The sequence below is a fragment of the Lontra canadensis genome, unplaced genomic scaffold, assembly GCF_010015895.1.
Source record: "Lontra canadensis isolate GAN:19392208 unplaced genomic scaffold, GSC_riverotter_1.0 scaffold5, whole genome shotgun sequence".
Taxonomy (NCBI): domain Eukaryota; kingdom Metazoa; phylum Chordata; class Mammalia; order Carnivora; family Mustelidae; genus Lontra; species Lontra canadensis.
The window spans coordinates 13,852,068-13,877,004 of NW_022630999.1; the positions used below are offsets into that span (position 1 = coordinate 13,852,068).

Below are 24,937 nucleotides of genomic sequence, written 5' to 3' on the forward strand. Positions count from 1 at the left end.
AACAAGTCTTTTTCACACTGTTCGATCACCCTGCCTCTCTTTTTCTCCGCAGACATCGCCTTCCTCCCACTCTGTCTAGCCATCCTCCTCAAAGCACACAAAATGGCCACTGTAACCCCGCATTACTGCTCATTAGATCACAGGTTAGTCAAGTGGAACTGCCCGGGGTTCCCAAAGGAGAGCTATACTTCAAAAATCTGTCCATGTCAAATGAAGAAAAAAAACCCTGAGCGTGGGGTCACCCAGATCAATGATCAAAAGAAACAGAGAATGAAGAGGGAAAAAAAGCACACCCTCGTTTTTGTTAAAAACACACAGGTCTGATTTATTATAAGGAATACAGAGATGCGATGGGGGTTTTCTCTTATGCCCGGTTTTCTTTTTCTTGTTTTTCTTCTTCTAATTAAGTAATTTCTTTGAATCCGGTCCTTTTGGTTAACTTTTGGGCTTTCAGAAAGTCTAGGACTAATCCTTAAAAATTTCCCCCAAAAGAAAACACACTCCAGGAAATCCAGTTTTTAGGAGGACCCTTAAATATTTCCAAAAACACTTGAAGAGCAATAAAAGTAATGCAGAGTAATCCACCTTTAAGGCCTGAGATTCTATTCCAATCTCAACGTAAGAACCAGTGCGACGACACTCTAAAATAATCCGAGTAACCTCTTGGGCCTTCAAAGAGAGGGAACAACGAGCCTGTCAATCACATCATGAGAACACACCAAGTGACACGCTACAAAAAGGAGATTTCTGGGCATCTGTGGGGCCTCACAGAAACCTAGAAATCTGCAGGTAGGTCCTCAGCTTGTCAAGTGTCTCCCTCATTTCCATGCACCAGCAAAGCACAGCCTTCTACATTTGCTTTTGTATTTTTTTTCCCTGAGGTAGAGCTACTAACACTATTGCAAAACTAACAAATTTAAAAATTAAGGCAGAATGATCTGGAACACCGTAAAGAACAAACTTTAGAATCAGTTTCACTGGTCAAAATCTCCAGAAGATGTGATTTTCCTGGTTTCCTCACAACAGCAGAAGAAAGTACATTTTGTCAGCATAGTGATAAAAAACCAGTTTGATAAGAACACAGTCCATATGAATGGTAGTTAAAATAAACTGATTGCTTCTAATTTAATCTAACCAAAGTAAGAGTTGATTAAGGTCTTCATTGCATTTGAAAAATATTTTTTTTTGGTATTTAGAATTTTAGTCTTCAAGCACTCTCCAAAGTATAAAAGCGTACGGTCCCTAAAACTGCATTTTCTGTCCCATTTCTCTGTACTTAAACACTCACGACACTATGCCAGGCACAGAGAGAAGGGCCATTTAATCCTCTTAACACCTCTGGCCAGAGGCAGGCGTCAGGCCCTCGGGAGCGCACAGTTAATCCTAAGCACTCTATATGCTTGATCCTTACTTAACCCTCACTATTTGAGGTAGGTTCTAGGATTATCCCCATTTTACAGATGAGGAAATGGATTTACGTTTTTGCTCAATATTATGCAGCTTGTCAACAGTAAGAGGGATTTAAACCCAGATGGTCTGACCTCAGAGTCTTACTGCCTGTCACCTCTACGCCCAGAGTGCGAAGTTAAATACCCATCAAATTCAATGTCTGTATATTCCAAGAACCAGCAATTCCAATCTGACATCTAGACACTTGAGAAATGCTTGCATATATACACAAGGAAATGTGTACGGAGATATTCGTCAACAGCTTTGTTCGTCATCACAAAAACCCAGAAACAACCTAAAAGTTTATCAGTAAGAATAAATAAATAAAATTATGGCATAGTCATGCCTTGGAACATAATATATCAGTGAAAATAAGTAAGTTAGATTTACATGTATCATATAATCTCAAAAAATGTAATGAAAAAAGCATGACAAAGTATACACTCTAAGACACCACTTATGCAAATTTTGATCACACAAAACATTACTGTATATTACTTAGAAATACATGCATATGTATTAGAAGTATAAAAATGTATGTTGGGAAAGATACCAACTTCAAGATACACTCACTTCTGAAGAAGCGAGGGGAAGGGGCTTTGAAAATGCATTTTTACAGACTTGTTTCTTTAAGGAAAAAATCTGAATAAAAATGGTAAAGCATTAAAATTTGCTGAATCTGGATAATGGGTAGATGGGTTTCACTGTTATATCATTTTTTTTGTACTTATCTGTATCTTTGAAGTTTTTTATACTTGAAGTCATTCAAGTATGATTCCTCAGATACATATCCTCATATACTCCCAAATACACCCTCCTGAAATCAGAGTTGGAGTCCCCTATAAATTCTCCACCCCCCCCCAATAAAAGGCTTAAAACTCAAGGTAACAATCTAGAGACTAAAGTATTAAAATTAACTTTCCCGAAATTATTACAGTATCCTATTGCACCTGTCTTAGAAGTACCATCTCAAAGATAATTACGTTCATTAATACACAGTCCATATTTATGTTCTTAAGCAAAATTCGTTAAATTGGTGTTTCTAACCTTTTGACAAAGTCTGGTAATCAAGTAGCCTGGCTGAAGGTGGAGAGTTTTAAGATACAGCAGACCAGGGCACATGGGGAGAACAGGGAATAGTTTTCACTGTATACTTTTTTGTTATAAAGTATACAGTGCTTAAAATTGTACCATGTGGGGGCATGTAGGCGACTCGGTCGTTTAAACGTCCGACTCTTGATTTCAGCTCACGTCAGCAACTCATGGCCAAGAGATCGAGCCTCGTGTCCAGACTTCCTGCTCAACAGGGAGTCTGCTTGGGATTCTCTCTCTCCTTCTGCCCTCCCACCTACCTCATTAAAATAAATAAGTAAATCTTTTTAAAAAAATTGTACCATGTGGTTTTATTAGTCATTCAGATTAATTTAAATGAGATGGATTTTAAAAATTGAAATGAATGGATTTTTCAAGATTATGTAATATTCCACGGAGATCCAAATGAAAATGACAGGCACACACTTTATGTGTAGGACGGTAGTCATATAATCTTAACTGACAGAGAATGGATCAAGTAATGTCAACCACAATTCATTACAAATTCGTACATATTTGTGAGCAGAGTTGGAGAAGAGATGTTATTCCAAAAATAATTTCAGTGAAAGTAAACCCAGCAATTATAGCCATCTCTTGCTTTAACATCTTAGAAATATGACATTTTTAATAGCACATATTTTTCAATTCAGCTTTACTATGGCTAAAGAACCAGATGGCAAAATCTTGACTAACTAGAATCCAAATAAGAACAAGTACTAAAGGAATTACAATTTTTGTATTCCGTCTTTAACAGCTAAAACTACAAAAACACAGATTCATCTCAAGTGTTTTACCAAAAAAAGCAATGTCTAGGGCCTTCTATGAAGTTAGTACAAATTCAACAAAATAGCCCATACTTTCTACATCTACACTGCTAGAACTAAATGTTCTGAATAATTAAAGGGGCACTGTGCACTAGAATCATTAAAGACTGTATTTCCCTAGAGCAGAAAACTGTGCTGATATAGTTTAAAAGGCTCAATAAGAGAGAAAAAGAAAAGCTTCTGGTAAAGTATAAAACAGATAACTATATTAATAAAGAATTGCTGTTAACTATAATAGGCTCAAGCAATCTGGTGATCTTGTGTTTTACCTTAAAGTCTGTTTTCCCGTTTTCAGCTAAAAAACGAGCTTAATTTGCTTGTTAATATAAAAGTCATTAAAAAGCCATTATTAATTAAGGAAAAACAGAAAGATGTCCAAACTTGAGCTTCAATTAAAGAAAAACATCAAAGTCCATATACAAATGTGGGAAATTGACATCTCTCTTTATTGCTCAAACATGTAGACACATGCATTTTAACACTTAATGAATCTCTTCCCACTCATTTAAATAATTCAGATATTTGGGATTACCTTTTCAGTAAGTTATGCAAATACCATTTTAAAGGAAACTATTCTAGAAGAGAGTAAAATATAAATATTCTTATATATAATAAGAAAAATTCTTTCTTAAGAATTTATGTTTTGGAAAATCAGGGCATCTGCCTGGGCACAATGATTTGCTTCTCTATAATGACAATAACTGTAATAATGATACTACTTAGTGCATATAAATTATGCCTCTATCTCAAGATCATCTTTGGTCTATTTTTTAGGAGCTCTCTAATGATTATTCAGTCTTCTCTTCAATGCAATATACGAAAGCATCATGAGAGAATCTCTTGCATAGCACCGTTAAGAACTGTAACTCTTCAACTAGCTCTTCTCTAAGGATTCCTCTGCCAAGCTCTTATTTTCGTTTCATTATTTCTTTGTTCTCCTTGTCTAAACTATACATGAGTTACCCAGATTTTCCACTCTGGCCCCTTTCAATAAAGACTCATTTTGGCTCGACAAATTATTAGTCATCACCAGAGTCTAAAAATAAATCGTATTTTACAAATTCTACATGTTAAAATTATGTTCTATGGAACCTCCAGATTATTTCACGGGTCATACGCAGAACCTTCTTCCCGTAAGGTTTAGTGGATTTCACTTATCATTGATGAAAACAATTCCAGTTATTTTATGGGACTGTTTACTTTACAGAGCATTCTTATTTCAGTAAGCTCAATCTACACACAGCACGTTTGACACAATGAATCCAGGCCCTGTAATGTGTCACATTCTAAGCCTAAATAAAACAAAATAAAACCCTACTGGACTCCTCCTTTATAACACAGAATACTTGTCATTTTATTTTGTCAGGGATTTATGGGTGCAAATCTCGATTTCAGAATTTCTAGCCACGAAGGTAATTTCCATTTCACTATTGGATACAGTGACATCAAACGCAGCAAAGATCTTAACAGGCCAGTCAGGGGAGAACTATGTGGTATCTTCAAAGTGAGATGCCACTTTTGTGCAGTAAACTTGTGTTGACACCTTCTTGTTTGTACTGGAAGTCTGTACCGTACCTCCATTCGAAACCACGAGATAGCCCATTTCTCCAAGGTCTTACATAAATACTTAAATAGAATCATGGCTGAACATGGATGTCTACATCAAGAGATATTACTAAAGAAAGAAAAAGAGACTCTGGATTATCCATCAACAAAAGGGGAAAGAGGTTCTATAGCTGAAGTACTCCGCCGTGGGTTAGTGCATGTCTACCAGCGTCACCCGAACACGCGGGAAAGAGCGTCTACTTCCGAGCGGCAGTCTGTCTGTGCCACGACACATGGCTACTCCCTGTTTGCAGCAAAGGTACATCTGATTCACAGGTAAAGGGGAAAAGAAAGCAGCAAGGAGAAAATTTCAGTTTCTAAGTAGCAGAGTATTCTGTTCATCTCAAAAGATGAAAGCAGGTATCTTTCATTGCACATTTTTGGTCTTAGAGGAAAGAAGGCCAAAAATATGTGATTTTCATATTTGTGTTAATACAGCAGAGTTTTTCAAAGCCACTGCCAAAAATGGACTGGTTTTCTTACCTGCTTTTTCCATGCTTTAAGTTAAGGATGTCTGCCTCATTATAAACCTTGCTGGCTCCCTAGACTTTCTGTAGTCTGGCTTTGCTGTGATTAGTGGTCAAAACCTTTAATTACAGTATATAGTTTGTGCAGCTGCCTGGAAATTGGTCTCGGGGTCAGTGGCTCTTCCCGTTCCCCTCTTTCCATTCTTTTGAAGCAATATTGCTGAACTGAAGGCATTGTTCCAGCTTTCTGGTGTGCTCTGTCTGCTGCACACTATGAATAGCTTTGCAATCACTCCAGCAATTGGTTCTTCAACTGCCTTTAGGTTGTCAATTGTAATTCATTGGCTCCAGGCACCTTTTCTCTTTTCATTCTCTTGAGGTCTTTTCTTATTTAATTTGCAATAATATTAGGGAATGTCTTCTTCAGACATGTCACTAATGTCTTCCTGATTATGAGGCTGGATGTACAGTTGACTCTCATATAAATGCCTGTTAAAATGTTTCAATATTTCCTTTATCTCTGACTTGTGATGATAATTGCTGTAGTGTCCTATAAGGAATTTGGCTTAACCTTAGAGTCTTCTTTCTAAAGAATAATCCTCCTGGAAATATTCTCACTGGAGTTAATTCATGTAATTAGCTACATTTTGATAACTTCCCCAAAATATAATTTTTCATTTTTCTGATAATTAAGTTTTCACAATTTCTTCCCATAACTATGCCCTCTTCTCTTTTTAGTTTATAAATTTGAGATCTATACAACTTCTGTAATTAGTTAACTAAGAAATAAAGGGTTCCGACTAGTTAGAAACCAATGCCTATGATTTCAGAGCCCTTCAGAGGACCTGGAGTTATTCCTCAAATATTGTTTTTCGAGATTATAGAACATTCCAACTATTCAAAACGAGTTCCAATGCTTCTGCATTACAGGATTTTGTTTTATTTTTAGGAAAAAGCACAACCATCTCTTGATTTAGTAAGAAAAAACAAAACCTCAGTGCCTTATGTCTCAACTCCTTACTTCTGGATAAAACCCAGCAGGGTAACCCCTTTCATTAGCCTTAGCCATCCCGGAGTAACCAAAGGTATTTTTAAGCAGACACTATGTAATAATAATAATGAAAATAATTATCATAATGATAATAACTAACGCTTATTGTGCTTTTTATCTTCAAAGCACCTTACTGACATTAACCATGTGTCTATTTTCAAATTCATTTAAGTCGACAAATGTTTTATTAACTCTGTATACTATGCAATGTGTAGTAAACTGAGTTTTCTTTTGCAAATGAAATAAGTAAATAAATAAGTGGAACTAGGGCCAAGGAAATGATTCTGTAAACTTTTGCCTCAGAATCATTTGTTGGCTTTGTTGAATAAGAGTTTGTGAAAATTAATCTTTACAAAATACAAAATTGAAAAAAGGGTGAAGTTTACCACTACGACCACTCAAATACCTAGTGCTTCAAAAAAGACCCAGAAAGGAAAAAGTCAAAGTCTAATTGTGTAGTTATGATTCATTACTGTAAAATATCTGCATATGTACAGGAAAAAAATATTAAGTGTAAGAAATGAAAAAATCCTTTAAGTTTCATTAATGTAAAGCACTTTTATGATAAAACTAGATTTGTTCTTAATAAATTGAATGTACTGCTTTAAAACCATTTCAATTAGGTGTCCACCGAGCTTTATCATATACCGGAAAGAAAGAGCAAAAGTAAAAAGTTTGCTTTGCTAGCAACTGAAAATAAGCTCTACATACTTAAAATACAGGTAATTAATAAAAACATATTAAAGGAATACTATTCAGTCGAGCTGTCCTGCCACTTTCTAGGAGGGATTTGGGAAAGGAGACAGCAACCTTGTAAAAGCCAGGTCCTCAAGTGGACAAACACAAGTACATAAAAATACAAGAAAACAAAGATGTGTAAATCTGGTAGCCAGAAGATTGAACCTTTGAGAACTATTACCAAGGCAGAGTGGTGAAATTTCACAGAAGATGCGATTTAGGAGTAATAGTCAAAGGTCAGGTTTGGTGTGGAGGAAACAGGAGGCAGACTGGGTAGTTAAGGAATCTGGATGAAGCTGATGGTGTTCAAGCCAGGAGGAAAGCACAGGCATGTACGTTAAGACTCCACCGTTGTACTCATTCCAACAACATATAATTAAGCACAGAGGCTTATACAAGCCAGAATTCCTGTCCTTCAAAGAGCTTCCAATCTTGAGGGGTAGACCGAAAAGTTACAGGCAATTAATGCTGGTATTATGATTCGGTTATGCCCAGGATACCTTTGGGAGTCAAAAGGAAGACATGCAGCTCAGCCTTCAATGTTCAGTGAAACTTTTTTTTTTAAGATTTTATTTATTTTTTTGACAGATTACAAGTAGGCAGAGAGGCAGGCAGAGAGAGAAGGGGAAGCAGGCTCCGTGCTAATCAGAGAGCCCGATGCGGGGCTCGATCCCAGGACCCTGAGATCATGACCTGAGCCGAAGGCTTAACCCACTAAGCCACCCAGCCAACCCCCACGGAAACTTCTTGATGTCACCTATAATCGTTAGGTGGTTTTCCCAGGGAAAGAGAAATAGCAGGCAGCAGCTAAACCTGACTGAGAAAAGAGAAGGGAATTTAATTATCAAGCACAGAACACAGGAGATCAGTGGTATTTCATCTGCTTCTAGAAGGAATTAGAAGATAGTACTGGTTTTTAACATGAGTTTCATGGAAGACAGGAAATCTGGATCTTAACTGTCTGTGTTGAGGAACAGGGGGAAGAGGGAGACCGGGGGATGTGCACAATCAGGAAACGGAGAAGCATGGCAGAGGTGGGAGAATGTGCAGCAAAACGTCTAGAGGCGGACGGTAAGTATGAGTAAGAATGGAAAGAGGTTCCAAAATTTGCCACCCTTACATGAAACAAAGATACGCATGTGGCCGACTAAGAGGAATGGAGGTTTTATAAGAGAACATCATGAATTCTTGTTTTATTTTTTAAATGTATTATACTTTGTTATCCAACCTAAATAACTTTCTCAACAGGATGGACCTTCCTGATGTAACTCTCATTAATGGGAATTTTATTAGTTTTCAGTAAACAGGGCACATTCTCATGATTACTGCTTGGTAGGTGCAAGAAATACAGGTCCACGAGATCCCTTGAATGGTAAGATCAAAGCAGCTAGGTTTAGAACCAATGAAGTCAAATATGCAAAATCATTTTTTCAAGGAGTGCCTCTTTAGTAAATACACGAATGTACAATGGAATATTGTTTTGGTATTCTGCTAAAAGTTGCTCTTTAAAATATAAAAGCATCATTATTATAAATGTATCTAACTACTGAAATGATGGTTATTGTCAGCTTCTCGTGCACGTTAGTAAACATTTTCAGGAGACCACAGAGTCATTCCATGGAAAACAGACTTCCAAACCCTCTCATTGTTTCCCCAAGATTAAACTGTAACAGAGAAAAGTACATCTGTAAGGAATGCACAAAAAACAATTTGTATCTCATATCATTTTAGAATAAGTATACGTCCCACAAGGGACTTTTCAGACTGCTCACACAATAGGTATGTACACTGCTCTGTGGGAAATCCCACCAGTATTACAGAATGCTGCCAAGATACAGGTCAAGAAACTTGGAAGACTCCTAAGATTTAAAGTATATGACACTTTACAATCATTATTGTACGAAAACACACACACACACACACACACACACACGTTTCTCTCCATATACGGAGTAATCATAAACCAAGCAAAGTATGTTACGTAACTTAAATGCTGCTTCGTATTTTCCAGTAAAAAAATGTGTCATGTAAAAGCAGAGATGGTATTTGCTACTTCATAGAAATACCAAAACAAAACAAAACAAAAAACACCGCTCCACTGTTAAGCAGTATGAATACAGAATGAAAATTTTAAATTAGAGTCTTACTATTCTACAGACAGTCTCCAAACATTTCAATCCTTCAAAATTCTCTGACCCTTTGTAGGAAGGAGAACAAGTATACAATTTAGAAATAATTACTTTTAAATACAAATTATATGTAAATGTAGTGGCCAAATAATATGAAATACGTACTAGCAGTCTCTTCCAGAAGAGGTCTATAGACTAAGAAGGGAGAACTAGATAAAGTATTCCTGATACACTGAATATTGAAAAGTATTTTTCAAAAAACTATGAATATTTATAATCAAAACAAACATGGGCTAAAAAAGTAATGTTTATATCATCGTAAAAATACTTGCAAATGCTCTTCTCGCATTTACATCTTGTTCTTTTCCAACAGAACACCACTTTCTATGTACATCACGGTAATGAACTGAATGACAATTTTAAGAAAATTGAGAAATGCCTGATCACAAATTTTAACCTTAATGTTGACATCCTAATCGAAAAGCTGGATCTTCCTGTGCTATAATTAATGAGCCATGGAACCAAGAGAGTCATTTGACCCTATAATTGCACCTCAAAAATCTTTATTTCACAGTTTCCACATTCTTTACTATTCGACAGAGTTGACTCATTATTTGATGGACTATTTCTTAAAAAATGAAATACTTTCAAAATAAGGACAAGGACGAATATCCAATCAGACCAGACTGCTGGAAGGTTAAACAATTTCTTTCACATTAACAAAATGTGTCATTTTATAAGACATGGTAATGCCCAATGAAACAAAAATAAGCTTTCAAAAAGCTAGGAAGTAAAAGAGTCCCAATCGGCAACGTGTAGAGGGAAAACAGGATTACATTTATCGGCTACTATATCAACTTAACTTCTCATGAAATCCTCCTGATCTATTAAATAACTTCAGAACTGAAGTATGCTCTCCTATGGGAGTTGTAAAACAAATTAGATGCAATTACAATTCAATACAAATAAAAAGCCAACCTATTTACCCTTAAGATGATTCTTGGTTTAGGGCTTTATTATTTAAATTGGACTAGAATTTTCCCTAAGGAATCACGTGGGCCCCTTGACTTAATTACAGATTTTTATATTATACTTTCTATAGAGAAACATTGTTGATAGGAGTAAATTCTGGAAAACTGTGGTAACTACACCTCCCCAAAGTGAATACAACAAACATCTGTTGCAAGAACTGCTTGGCTTTCAGACAGTACCTAAAGGGTGTTCTTTTTCCCAGTGTTTTGCTATTTTAAAAAAGATGATTTGTTAAGAAACACGTTTCTACTATCAATTCTCAAAACATAAAATCTTAAAATTCTAAGTGAAACACAGGTCGTTACCAGGTTTATTACAGAAGGCAAACTATGCAATGTACAAGACTCCACTTGCATTCTAAAAGGGTAACAAAATAATTGGGCATGTTGCCCTCTGTCTGTGGGTTACAGAGTAATTTTAACCATTGTCTTCCTTTCTTAACTCCTTCTCTACACAAACATGGCAACACTCAGAGCAGAGGAGGGGACTAAATATACAATCTCCTGAGATTTTTATCCTCTGTTGTAATCCTAGTGATAACTCAGCTTTCTCCTTGGGATCTCACCAGCTTCTAAACTCAACAATATCCTGTTATCCTCATGAAGTGATAAATGAATTCTTAAAGTTTTACTCAAGTGACAGGAGAAATAATTGCAAATTTTTTGCACAATGTATTAAGCACAAAATGTAATAATTTCAATGGGAGGGGGGAAGAATCAATAAGCCCTTATGACTCCTTGTCTTTTCTTCACTGCATCAAAGACTTGTTCAGTGCTTTTGGTAAAGTGAATACATTTTCCTTGATTCTGAAAGAACAAAATTTTGCCTCAGAATCACAGGAATTTTGCAAAGTAAAACCCCATCTCTTTTAGCACTTGGAAATTACACGGCACGCACACAAATTAGGTACAAATGAATAAAAATGTTTCTAAGCAATAAGCATAGGGCATGTAATACCTTTATACTAAGGAAAGGAGGAGCAGTAAACAGATGACCAACTCTACACATATTTCTAATAACATGTAAATTTGTTCATTTTTTAATCTCCTACCCCCTCTTCTACCCATGCCTCCTCCCAACAATTATGAGATTACCATTCATTAAAAGTTTAAGATTCAGTTTTTACAATTCCACTTTTATGCTAACTTATTAATAAGGTATTGATTTAATCCCTAAAACATTTCTGGGGGTACTTCAACAAGGCACCGTAACAGTACTATACTGAGGAAATCTCTTTGTCTTTCAAGCAATGAGTAAAAAGAGGAAGCTTCCATTTCTTTTTCTGCCAAATCCCAAGTATAAGCACTTCATTATGTTTTGAGAAACGTCAAGATCTATAATCAAATTTGCCCATGTCTTCAGTTAAAGCCTAAAATGTTAACATGCACCTGTATGTGTTTATATAAATAACCATAGGGAAAATGCCTTAAACAGTCCTCAAAATGGCATTTGCAAATTCACATTACCAGCAAAAATTTTGAGGAAAATTCACTTAAAAGTTGATATAAATAGAAAGTCAAAGTCATCCATGTACCAGTATATACAAGTTTTCAATAATTTTCAAATCATTTTCTACATTTACAGCCTCTGTCTCAGTAAAAGATGAATCATAAAAAGATATCTGCCTGTTTCCTATGAAAGGTAGCTAGCGAACACACACAAAGCATATTCCAGAGCAATTAACTGTTAAAAGCTTCCTTTCTTTGACATGACATTCAGTTTTTATGGAGGATTACCCTGAGTTGCGAATTTGATTTCAAGAAAACATCAGTTTCAATTTTATGATGTCTAAGAAAAAACAGTTTCTTAAATTTAAAAGCAAATAATAATAATAATAATAATTCAGCTCTTCTACATAACTTGAATAAAGGGATTTTAAGTTACAAGGTCACTTGTATATGTATCTCATATGTTTTATCACAGAGGTATTCCATATTACTTTCATATAAAATGTTATAGTCTATTTGTATTCTTAACACATACCTGTATTTCCCACAATGAATCTCAGAACAATGCATTTTCAGCAAGTACCTTATAATTATAAACTAATGTAACACTCATAACTATCCATCATTAGATACTATTACCTCCATTCTAGAGACAGAAAAACTGGTGCTGAGAAGTCAAAAGATTTACCCAAAGCGTTAAGAACAGATCAAGAAGGCACCACAACCCCAATGCCGAAGATCTGTGCATTAATGACTCTGAATAGATTTGCATTGCTTTGTTTTTATCTTAATCACTTAATATTACATAGATTTCACAAAATCTAAAAAGGAAAAAGGTGCTTGCTGACCACTTAATGCTAAAGAAGCAACAGAGGATAGACATGAGTTCCATTTAAGAAGAAACCCTTGCTTTCTTTACTATTTTCCTAAAACTTAAATGAAAATTCTCTACACAGTACCCCTCTACTGCTTAGTACTGTCAACTCTGAAGTGAATTATCCAAAAATCATCCCACTCACTTAGTAAAAAACAAAACAAAACAGAAAACTGCCTTATTGCCATCTTACTGATGAGAAGACAAGCGAAGGAACAAAGCTCTTTGCAAGGGTCCCACATTAAATGTGAGAGAAATCCGGAGTTAGAACATCTTATGTCCTGAACTCCTCGTCCAATTTTTCAGACTACAGGGCAGCATTGTTCCTCTTACTCATCTTATTAGGAGTCACTAAAGGAAGCACACAATTTTCTGAAGCAGGGGAAAGAAACCTATTCTGAAAGTTACAGGCATAAAGGATACGTGAAAAGTTTTGATTTCACTGTACTTAGGTTAAAATTCACTACAACTCAAGTTTTAAAAATTATTCACCTATCTTATTCCTTTAGTATCCACGAATCAGAAACTCTGCTGGGTGAGACACTGAATTCCTCTCCCATCCCCCAGAACTAGACTTATGCTTTTATAGGTGAGATACAAGTTAAAAAATGAAATTAAATTGGGGAAGATAGAGAATGGGTCCATATTAAAGCGTATTTGGTGGCACGGAACTTGCAAGATAAGACATCAATTTTCAGCCTGGCTGGTTACAGAATAGGACTCATTGCTTCTAGTCAACAGTGAGCATTTCAGAGGGACAAGAACATGACATTTGAGGGCAAGTGATGCATGGTAATACGCATGATGCATTCCTTGAAAAGCTGGAGAAAAGAATGAACTAAGGAAGCGGGCAGGGTAAAAAGTGTTCAATAACCAGGCCTTCCGATGAGAAAATAGATGAGAAAAATATTCAGATTAAGTCCTCTAACTTTCGCTAAGCAGTTAAAAAACAAAAACAAAAACAAAAACTATGCTTTCCAGGTGGATAAAGATATATAAATAATAATTTCTATAGAATGATACAGTCTTTCTACTTTCTCAGAAAATCACGGTTTCATGTGGAAAAACAACATAACCAGCATACCCTGAATTACAGGCAAGTTTTCAGATTCCAAGGCGGCGGCGAAAGTGCAACAAGACAAAGCGTTGTCAAGTTAATGAGACATACCTCTTGGACTGATCGAGCAGCTGGCTTGTCTTGATGATTGGCCAATATTAAAAAGGGTAAAGTGCATAACTGGGGGTGCTGAAGAGCTGAATGCAGTTCATTTCTAGCAGTTTCTAAATCATCTTCTGAAGAGGCACTGTCTAAGACAAATATTACCCCTTGAGATCCTTGGTAGTAGCGACTCCAATATTTCCGGATATTATCAGCCCCTGTCAAAAACAAAACAAATTCTGTTTTTAAAAAATAGGTTTCGGAAACTGAGAGAACACCAAGCAGTACCGTTGGGCACACCCAACAGTGATTCCTACTGGAAACCAGTGTAGCTTTTAAAAAATTAAGTGCAGAAAACATGGCTGATGAGAAAAAGGCATGAGAGCCAACAGGTGGATATGGCCTTGAAGAATACCGCCAAAGTTGAGGAGTCATCCTTCATACTTTTCTTATCAAAATATGGGAGAAAAGCCAGGATACTTTCTAGATCAAAACTCGAAATGTTTTCAGCTTTTGCTTACTAGCCTTAAAAAAACTTCACTCTTTATAAATTGAGTTTGAGCCTAACTCAGAGAGCAGTGTAACTTAGCTGTTCAGAGAGGATTTCTTTCCCCCAGACAACGAAAACTAGCTTGATATTTTCTAAAAGAACTACTTGCTGATCAGAGCAGCCTTGTTTAATTCCATCTAGAAAGTGAAAACTACTAGCACAATACCTTCATGTACCAAAGTGTTGCAATTTGTGATGAATTAAAATCTTGATACATTTGCATAAACTGATTTGGCAATGAGCATCCTCATGGCCTTGGTATGATTGGGTGTTTACAAAAAAGACACTGAGATTCTCATCAGCCAGGGCCATATCTTATTCTTCTCTGTATTCCCAATATCCAACATAATATATAACTTGAAGCTCAGTACAGGAATGAGGGAAATGAGGGAAGAAGAAGTGAAATTATACACTAATTAGGCTCTATGGATTTTGAGACCAAAAGACCTGGAGAGACAGTCCAGTCCAACTGTCTTGAGGAAATTGGGGCCAAGAGAGGTGGAGTAATCCCCATTCACGTGTCTAGTCAATCACGAAACTGAGATTTGCATCTGAGTACACAACCTCTCCAGCATTCCCCACTACATCATGATGACTGCTTCCTTTACTTTTATTTGATTCATGAAGAGCATCGGCAGTGTGTATGGGTGGGGTGGGAAATGGGGAGTTTAGGCTTATTGGTTATCAATATCAGATGAAGATATGTTATCATTTTAGTGCATATGATCAAGTCTTAACCAGTTAGTAACTACATGTTGGCCATCCATTGAATATTTAGCTCCTATGTTGAATATACTGCGCTAAGTGCTAGGGGTACAGAGATTAAAGACTGAAGCTGGCATGCACTAACTGGCAAGGGCCAAATGTGTGCATCTCTTTCCAACTCTGTGTTCAAGGGTATCATACTGGAAGCTCGAAACTGGACAGGGTGGGAGTATTTTCACCATCAAAATCAACGACAGCTATCCTCAGGTCTTTTCTTCCCCTGAAGGCCAACACACCACTGGCTGACACATTAAGAAGCCCACATTTTTCTGGAAGAATAGGAAAAAAAAATAATAAAAGAATAAAGCACTGTGATAGAGGTAGTCCTTAAGCGGGATGAGAGCACCTCAACCGGACTGGGTGATTCTCTTCAAAAACAGCACTTACCAAACACCTACCATTTACTAAGCACTTTCTACATTCCAGGCACAGTGCTAGGTGCTTCCAAAAGAAGAGCTCATATAATTCTTACAACGACCCTAAGAGGGAGGTGTAAATGACTCAGGGTTTAAAACTAATTTTCAGGTTTTTAAATCCAAGGTATTTGTTATAATACCTTGTTGAAACAACCAGCTATGTCATAAGACCAAGGACACTTAATGCTGAGTAACCTTCGGTATGTAAAGATACGGGATATAAATAGAGGTGATGCAGATCAGGTAACATCCAACCAAGAAAGCAGAACAAAACAAAGCCCAAGGAAGAAAAAAATTAAGCCAGAGATTATTTAAGATAGGTAGGTAGTTGCATAAGTGATGGCTGAACTAAGAAAACAGAGGCACCGAAATTAGCAACACCTTAGTCCAGGTTCCCTAGGAACAGAGTCTGAGATGGCATTTCTTGAATGCCTAATTACAGACAGTACTCTCAGGAGAAACCAGGAATGAAAAAAGCAAGCTAGAATTGGGAAGGAGCTAGGCAAAGATATGGTTTCAAAAAAAAAAATAATCTAACCTCAGCTTGATCCAATGAGGAGCTCTAGAGTAGGGACTGAACCACAGAAGTTGTCCAGTCCAAAGGCAGTGGGGCTGGGCTGCTATACTCCTGTACAGTCATTGGCTATGAGCCACCCCTAGGGAACAGGAGGGGGTAGGGGTGTGATCTCATACTCTCCCAGACATATCTGGTTGAGGCAATTACAGTCAGCCAAGGGCAGGCCTCTGGAGAAGGGTACAGGTGTGAGTCATTAGCAGCCAATACTCGCAGCAGCTGGGAGATGGATGCACTGGCCCAGTAAAGGAGATCTGGGTAGGATACCAACAGCATCTGCTACAAGCTACATCCAGACATTATCCATATGCTAGAAAACCATCCATAAGCTTGAGGAGCAAAAGGAGCAGCAGTGTTACCTGATGGTAAATGTTTAAAACAAAAACACTGTGCGTGAACATATCTGTACATAATTTATTACAAATTTTACTAAAGGATGTGTAGCACACAATTTCTATCTAATATATGCAACATGCTTTACTGTAAATTCCATAGAGCTCATTAATGCTCACAAAATGATTCCGTGATTTTGCCCCTCTTGTATCCATAGTCAACCAACAGTTGTAATTGACCAAGTACAGTTCTAAAATAAATGTTGATTGTGCTAAGTGTTTTACATGTATCAACTCATTTACCCTTGACAATCTTAAGAGGCAGATAATCTTATGGCTCTCATTTTATCAATAATAAAACTAAGACATGAAACAATTACATAATGCGACCAAGGTTACCCACCTAAAATATATATTTAGGTCTAATGGGGTTGAAATAGAAGGATCATTGACTGGGAAGGTGATAAAACTGAACAAAGAACTATTACACATAAGCCAAGGGCAGGGGGGAGGAGGGTGGGAAGCAACCTATTAGAATAAAAGGTACTAAGTGCCTATGTATATTAATTCTCAGAGTAGGAATATGTCCAAGAACATTTCCAGCCAATTAATTCAGTAAATAGTATTATGAAGTACTATTCTATACAAGTCACTGAGCAGGAACCTGTAAGAAATATTTAAAAATCCCTTATTCCCTTTAGATCAAATCCTCAAATTCTGTCAAGTAGTAAGAACTACAACAAGGCCTGTAAATACCGTAGAGGGCATCAACGTGGCCATAGCATTAAGATGGTGTGCAGAGAATCAAGTATAAAGAGAAGAATACTGGTTGCAGGTTTCAATGGAAGTTTTCCATTGGAAATAGGTGGGACATATTCAAAATCCAACTCATGAGGCTCATCTCTTTCACCAAGAAACTATTTCCATCTGCCACATTTAGGAGCACATAAGACACCTGAAAATAGGTGTCTGAAAGAGACAAAATAATGGTGATTCCAATGACTGTGTTAGTGGAAACACACCCAAGGAGAAGTGTCACAATTTTTTTTAAAAGACTTTATTTATCTGACAGAGAGAGAGCTCAGTCAGGGGCCGTGGCAGACAGAGGGAGAGGGAGAGGGAGAGGGAGAAGAAGGGGGAGAGGGAAAGGCAGGCTCCCAGCTGAGCAAGGAACCAGACGCCGGGCTCGATCCCAGGACCTGACCTGGGATCATGACTTGAGCTGAAGATAGAAGCACAACCAGTTGAGTCACCCAGGCACCCGTAAATGTCATAATTTCTTAAAATGTCCCATCTATGACATAGTATGTGAATAATAAATTATTAATAGTGCAAAGACCCTTTTCTTTAGTCTGTTACCACACAGCTATCTGCCCAATCTTAGCATGTCTGATGTTCATCACAAACATTGGGCTTGGAATGCAGCATTCCAGTTCAGCCTTTTGCCCAGTGGCTTTGGTCAGCAGTAGCCTGAACCTAGATTAGGACCCAGGAAACCAGCAGTCGAGTAAAGGGTTACATCATAAAGTTGGTCTGTCTGGCCGAGCGGATCTTAGTTAAGCCACCAGATTAAAATGAGAGATGAACAGGTCATTAACCTAGCTGCCAGATGCTTTGAGAAGTGAGCCTAACTGGGAAAATTTGGAACTCCCATTTGATGTCCGCATCCCAATATTCCTCATCTATGAACCAAGTCCAAAGGGAATAACATAATGTAGGATATCACATCTAACAGTGGTCTGGGGCCACTCGTTTTAATGACTGAAGAGTGCATGTGTTCTGTCACTTAAATTGTTATATAAAGAGGTTAAACACTCAACTCAAACCTGGCCTATATTTTGTACACTGATTAAAAAACAAATGGTATCTTAAGAGTAGAGAGGGTTTGATACTGCCTTACTAAACGTTGTAAGGAGCCGGTAATCTAAGAGGTCATTCGGAGAGCCAATCAACCAGGAGAACCTGGTTTAAGCCACTACAAGAGGAAAGATAGAAGACAGGAGCGCATTGTGTCTTCATTATGCAAGGTTCTTTTTAAAGGCACACTACAGCAACTACAGACAATTTTTCTATCGTACATTATGGACAACTATGGAACATTCTTTTAGTATTCATTAATTCACCTAACAGACAATTATTGAGTGCCTGGTACCATCCCAGGTGCTGGGGACACAGTAGCAAACAAAACAGACAAAAACTTCCGTCTTCATAGTGTTTAACATTCTTCACCAGCAGGGCTGGCCTAGCATTATAGAGGTTAAAAATGCCAAGTATTTGTTTCCCAAGTTCTCTCTTACAGCACGGACAGATTATTCAGTTCTAGCAAACTGGGACTCAACTAAGGTCTGCTGGGAGCTTCTGGAAAAAAAAAATGTGTCCCTCAACAAAAAGAGAGATGCCCAAAGACAGCCACCTCTCTCTCCTCCTTTTTTATTTCATTAGGTGATAAGACGATGCTCTATACTGTGTTAAACTTCTAGCAGTCTTGAAGGAGACACACCAAAACACTGAGTGAGGCTGAGGACGTCAGAATGCGTAACGACAGAAAGAGCTTGGGTCCTTCAGAACACTGCTGAGCAGCAGTACCAACCACCAACAGTGTAAGAACCCCTTAGTCTGGAGTACAGTAAATGCCTATTATTTAAGGCAATTTTAGAAGACTATTGTTATTTTGCAGCCCAAAAAAAGGCTTAGTTTCCTTAAGTTTTAAGGCTGTAAATAAGTTTCTTAGAGGAGTTGTTCTTTGAGAGATAGACTCAATGAGCTAAAAAAACAAAAACCAACCAATGAACAAAAAACAAAACAGGGATATACAGAAGTCAACAATAAACACAGTCATTCAAAGTTGTCCCTATGGGGGAGTGGGCAGGAGGAAGGCTGTTTCTTATGGAAAATCTCATCTCCAGACCAGTGATATCTAACTAAACTTTTTGTGATAAAGTAATTTCTTTTTTTTAAATATTTTATTTATTTATTTGACAGAGAGAGAGATCACAAGTAGATGGAGAGGCAGGCAAAGAGAGAGAGAGAGGAGGAAGCACGCTCCCCGCGGAGCAGAGAGCCTGATGTGGGGCTCGATCCCAGGACCCTGGGATCACGACCTGAGCCGAAGGCAGAGGCTTTAACCCACTGAGCCACCCAGGCGCCCCGATAAAGTAATTTCTTATCTATGCTTTTCTGTACAGTAGTCACCAGCCACAGTGGCTACTGAATACATAAAATGGCGGCCAGTGCAACCGAAGAACTGAATTTTATTTAAATTTACTTAAATCTGAAGTTCAGATGCCACACATGGCTGATGGCTACTGTACTGGACAGTACGTTCTAGATAATTCTCTCACTTCTTGCTGACTGCTAGAAACCCCTAAGACAAGCCAGTTAGAGATCTAATCCTATCTCTGAGAAGAAAACCAGGTAGCTGTGCTGCCAGAGGAGCCAGTGTGGTCAGGCCAACCCAGAGATGGTTTGCTGAGGGGCTCTGTGTAGCTAACCAGGCTCAACGAGGGCACCCACGGTGCTCAGTCACCCTGTTGTGACACACAGAGTGAGGCTGAGGACTCAAGACTGTCTTGTCTTTCCATCCTCTTACCACAGTCTTAAGAAAATGAAGGAGAATAAGATTATTTTCCCTCTGGAAAACTTAATGAGATTGGAGAACCCATAAAGGATGCCAATTCTGGAGAATTTTAATTGCAAATTAATGCTTCAAATCTTAGTGAAGGAGGACGTTTCCTCGGAACGAAAGTCACCTCAGCAGTATTATTTTAAGAAGAATGGTTTCCAGCATGGGGAGAAAATGTGCAAAGAGCAGGACAGGAGATATGACAGAAAAGTAATACTTCTAAATTCTTTTTTTACCCGTCCCATCTGCGGAGTCTTGGGTCTTTCTGAAGGGTGGTTCCTTTCAATCTTTTCTTCTTCTCTATATCAAACTCACTCAATCTGCTTTTAAAAACTGAAATACTAAGAGTTTGGGAGAACTAAGACATATATATCTAAATTCAAACTTTTGTTATGCACCTCCCCCCCAAACACACCCACCAAAAAGCCAAAATATTTTAAATTAAGCCCTCTTTAAATGTCAATACAAAGTATAAAAATGTGAAGATTCGAAGTCACGTTCTCCTAAGGGAGATGTATTGTCCTCTAGATAATAAAAAAAATTTTTTAGAAAAATGTATGAAAAATAAAAATGTGGTCTGCCTGATGGGAGGAGAACCACTACCAAACAGGATGAACCGTTGAGCTGAGGGAGACCACAGTCCTCAGGCACACAGGGAGATGCGCTGAGAACACCCACGTAGAATATAAAAGACCATCAACACACAGTCGTCATCCACCCCCGCCTCACCGACATATTACATCACATCTAACCTTGTAAAGGTGTTTATATCCATCACCTCACTTAACTTTTTAGGAGTTATTATCCTTATTTAATGGATGAAGAAACTGGGATAGAAAGTTGAAGCATTTTCCTCCATACCCAGCTAATAAACAGCAGATCCAGGACTCAAATTCTGGACTGACTCCAAAGACCACGTATTCTTCTCTACTACATGGCGCTGTTTCCCAGAGAGTTTAAGAGGCTCCAGTGAAAGGGAGAGAAGAGCAGCAAAGGCATTCCAGTGAGGAGGCCATGGCTGGGAGCACAAGCTAAGAGGAAACCAGGAGTGGGTGGGTGGGGCACAGTGCAGAGAAGGAGCAGGAGACGACTCAGCTATGACAAGTAATGGCCAGTGTGAAGACAATATGGATGGCTTTGCAAGCCAGGCAGTGTCTGCGCATGGGGCAGCAGGAAATGGAGAATTACTACAGGGCCCGGGAGACACTGCTGGGGTAGTCTTGTCTTGCTTAAGGGCCTTGTTGATTGCCCATTAGCTGTTAGTACTTAGGGCAGACAGTACTCCGTACCTACCAATAGCTGGGCTTCTTCTAGTCCTAAAGTGCCAAGTCTCTAGATTTCATAAACCTTAAAAATGAATGCTCTCAAATTAACCAAAAAAAAAAGGGTGGGGGGGCGCCTGGGTGGCTCAATCATTAAGCAGCTGCCTTCGGCTCAGGTCATGATCCCAAGATCCTGGGACTGAGCCCTGCGCTGGGGTCCCTGCTTGATGGGGAGACTGCTTCTCCCTCTGCCTGCTGCTTCCCTACCCCTGTCAAATTAATTAATTAATTTTTTTAAATCTAAAAAAAGTTTTAAAAAATGTTTTATTAACATATAATGTATTATTAGCCCCAGGGGTACAGGTCTGTGAATTGCCAGGTTTACACACTTCAAAGCACTCACCATTAAAAAAAAAAAAAAAAAAAATTTTAAATGAATACTCTTCACACTCCAGGGCATATAGCTAACTGCACTGCTTGAAAAATATTCGCTTACGAAGGTATTCCTGTATTTATCAGCAATACAATGTCTTAGGGAGAGGTAAAAATAATGTGGGCAAGAAAGAAAACGAGTTCTTCCTTCTCCCAAAGGATCTAAGAGAGTCCGTAAAGGAAACAGGTCAACAAATAGTTTCTGCCCTATTTTGGGTTCCCCCAGTGCAAAGGGTTTATTCAAGTGGTGACTACAGAAAATACTAGTGGCAGAGTGAGGAAGTGGGAGAGGGAGAGAGACGGCCCACAAAAAAGAGCTATCCAGACAGCAGCCACTGTGGGTAGCCTGAACTGACTCAAGCTAGAGCTGGGAGCCAGGCACCAGTGGCAAAGCATGTGGGGACTCATGTACCGACCTCCCATTAGCAGTTGCTTGAGGAGGACTGCACGTTATTTTCCTAGCACCTCTAGCTTTGCCAAGACACCGAGGTCTCCAGAATTCTTAAGAGCGAGGGGCCTGAGACCCCACAGGGATTTTAGAGCTGTACATGCTTCTTATCTTTAATATGCAAAAGGGACCACTGGGATCCACTAAAACTGAGGCATATTTGGAGCTGTTTTCCAGCAGAAATAAACGTGTTATACTGAACTATCTTTACGCTCACCCTATCTCCTGTCCAAAATAGGTCAGCCAGAGTTGGGAGCACAATCGCAAGATTGAGAGGTCTATATAGGAATTGGACTAATCTCCTCGGTCTCATTATGTTGGAACGCTAACCCAGTGGTCACGTGCTTTAGGACCTAGAAAGGTTATTACAACACGTGCAGCCTTGGAATCTGAACTTCAAATAGTACATCCCCAGGAAATTCGGAAGCAGGAGCTCCTCAGCCTATCTTTTATAAAACAAAATGCCCAACACTGTACCAAAGCCGATACACCGATTGCCGCCTTCTCACGTTATCCTGCCCCTCAACAAGGATTCTGGATGTCCGGGTTACTCAAAGCACAACTGTCCATCCTTACATTCACCCACAAGTTCTAAGTCCTGTACATGAGGACTCCGCCACCACCTGATCCCTTGTCCTCCTCTACGTTCTCACTCTACTCCACACCCTCAACCACTTTCCATGTGGACCACCAGAACGGCCTTCTACCTGGTCTCCGTGCTTCTGTCCTTGCAGTGTTCTGATGACATTACTAACTGAACCAGGACACCAGCTCAGGCTCTATCACCACTCTGCCCAAAAACATCAAATGCCTATAAAACTTGGAATCCCCAAATGACACAACTTAGCATTTACAGTTCTCTGCCATCTGGCTCCAAGGGCCATTCCTACCCTGTCTCTCTGTTCCTCTCCTTGTATCCTCTGGGAATGCAACTCGCTCCCTCCCAGACAAGACCAGGTTTCCGCTGCCGCACCTTTGGTTGTGTGATCCGCAGCCGCCCCCCCCCCCCCACCCCCGGAGTTCCTGCCCTGTTCGTTCTCCCCTCAGCTCTTATACAAGCGAATCACCACCTGTCCTGCACGGGCCAGGTCACTGATTCTACCAAGCCTTCCAGCAGTCTTGGAGCCCTAAAGAAGGTCTCAGAAACTTTTAATCTCTTTCTCTCGGTGCTCTTCGTAAGACATTCCGCCCTGCAGCGGAGTTACCTGAATGCACATTTCATCTTTCCGGTTACACGCAAAGAGCCACCTGGGAGTCTGGTGCCTTTGGGTGCCTCATTCATTTTCACACTTTCAATGCCTTTAACAGTCTTACACAATCACTGCTTTTTCCATGAGTTAGTTAATCTTTTGTACAATGTTTATTCAGTTTTCTCACATGCAGAATGTACAATTCACCCCACAAAGCATTTTATGGTACAGAAATAAAGGGTCTTCTTGGTGGACGGTGGTTGTTCATTGGCTTACTGTTTATTAGCATGTGGTTGTTACATTTCTGGCACATGGGTCTGCAAGGAATTGCTCACCTGACATTTTCGGTGTAAAAAATCTTTAACTCCTCATACTCAAGAAAATTACACTCTATTCACAGCTTTTTGCCTTTCTCAGAGCTCTGTTTTAGTACTGGGAAATGTGCAGCCCTACGGGTGTGTGTGTTGAACACTGAACAACGGACAGCATAACCCTACACTCTTTGGGATCGGTCAGCCTGTCCTGATGCCCCTCAGAACAAGCAGCTCTGAGAAACTGCAATCGTAGGGGGAAAAAAGCTGTGGGAAGAGTTGTGGGGAAATGTTCCCTTCTGTACTCCCATAAAAGCCAAGGGCCTACTGCCTAGAAGACCCACAAAACCAAGGTGATCACTATGTACATGGCTCCAAATGTTTACTAAGCAGCAAATTCCTGGGCTATTGGACTAACACAAAGAGCAAAAGGCAAATTTTGTAGTATTCTAGAAAATCTGGTGCCCAGACTAGGAAAGCTAGTCTGGGAACAATTTTGTTGCAATTGCCATTGACTAAAGCAACAAATTGGGAAGAGCCACAATGAGAATTTTCTGGCTGAAATGAAAAGCGTTTATTCCATACTTGGGGTGAAATACAATCTTTTAATACTGTGGAAAGGCTATGCCATTCTAGCATAGCTTACCAACCGCCACTCCCACCAGTACCTTTTTTTTTTTTTTTAAGATTTTATTTATTTATTTGACAGAGAGAGAGAGATCGCAAGTGGGCAGAAAGGGGGAAGCAGGCTCCCTGCTGAGCAGAGAGCCCAATGTGGGGCTCGATCCCAGGACCCTGAGATCATGACCTAAGACGAAGAGAGAGGCTTAACCCACTGAGCCACCCAGGTGCCCTATCCCCCCAGTACTTTTTATTGTAAAGTTTGACAACAACCATGTGACAAAATTGACAAATAACATAAAGTTCTAGATGAACATAAATTCACAGCCCACAGAAAAAGTTTACAACCATCTAATGTCTCATCCTACATAGCAATAAAGAATAATTAGGACAATAGATTACAAGCTTTGACCTTCAAAGGTAGAACATTAGGCTCTTACTCTAACTGTAATTTCTATTCTGTGATTAATTTGACCTCAAAACATTACTAATAACCTACTCATGTAATAAAACCCTAAGGGAATTCTGCTTGGTCCACATTTATTT

General features: G+C 38.8%; 1 protein-coding gene across 2 annotated transcripts in view; it reads right to left on the reverse strand.

Annotated features, from left to right (window-relative positions):
• Positions 1 to 24,937, reverse strand: part of ARL15 (ADP ribosylation factor like GTPase 15) — a 397,345-nt gene that overhangs the window by 186,442 nt on the left and 185,966 nt on the right. For both annotated transcript variants that reach the window (XM_032851465.1, XM_032851464.1), the window contains one exon: positions 13,878 to 14,086. In XM_032851465.1, coding sequence (XP_032707356.1) covers positions 13,878 to 14,086 — 209 coding nt within the window. The remainder of the gene's footprint in view (positions 1 to 13,877; positions 14,087 to 24,937) is intronic.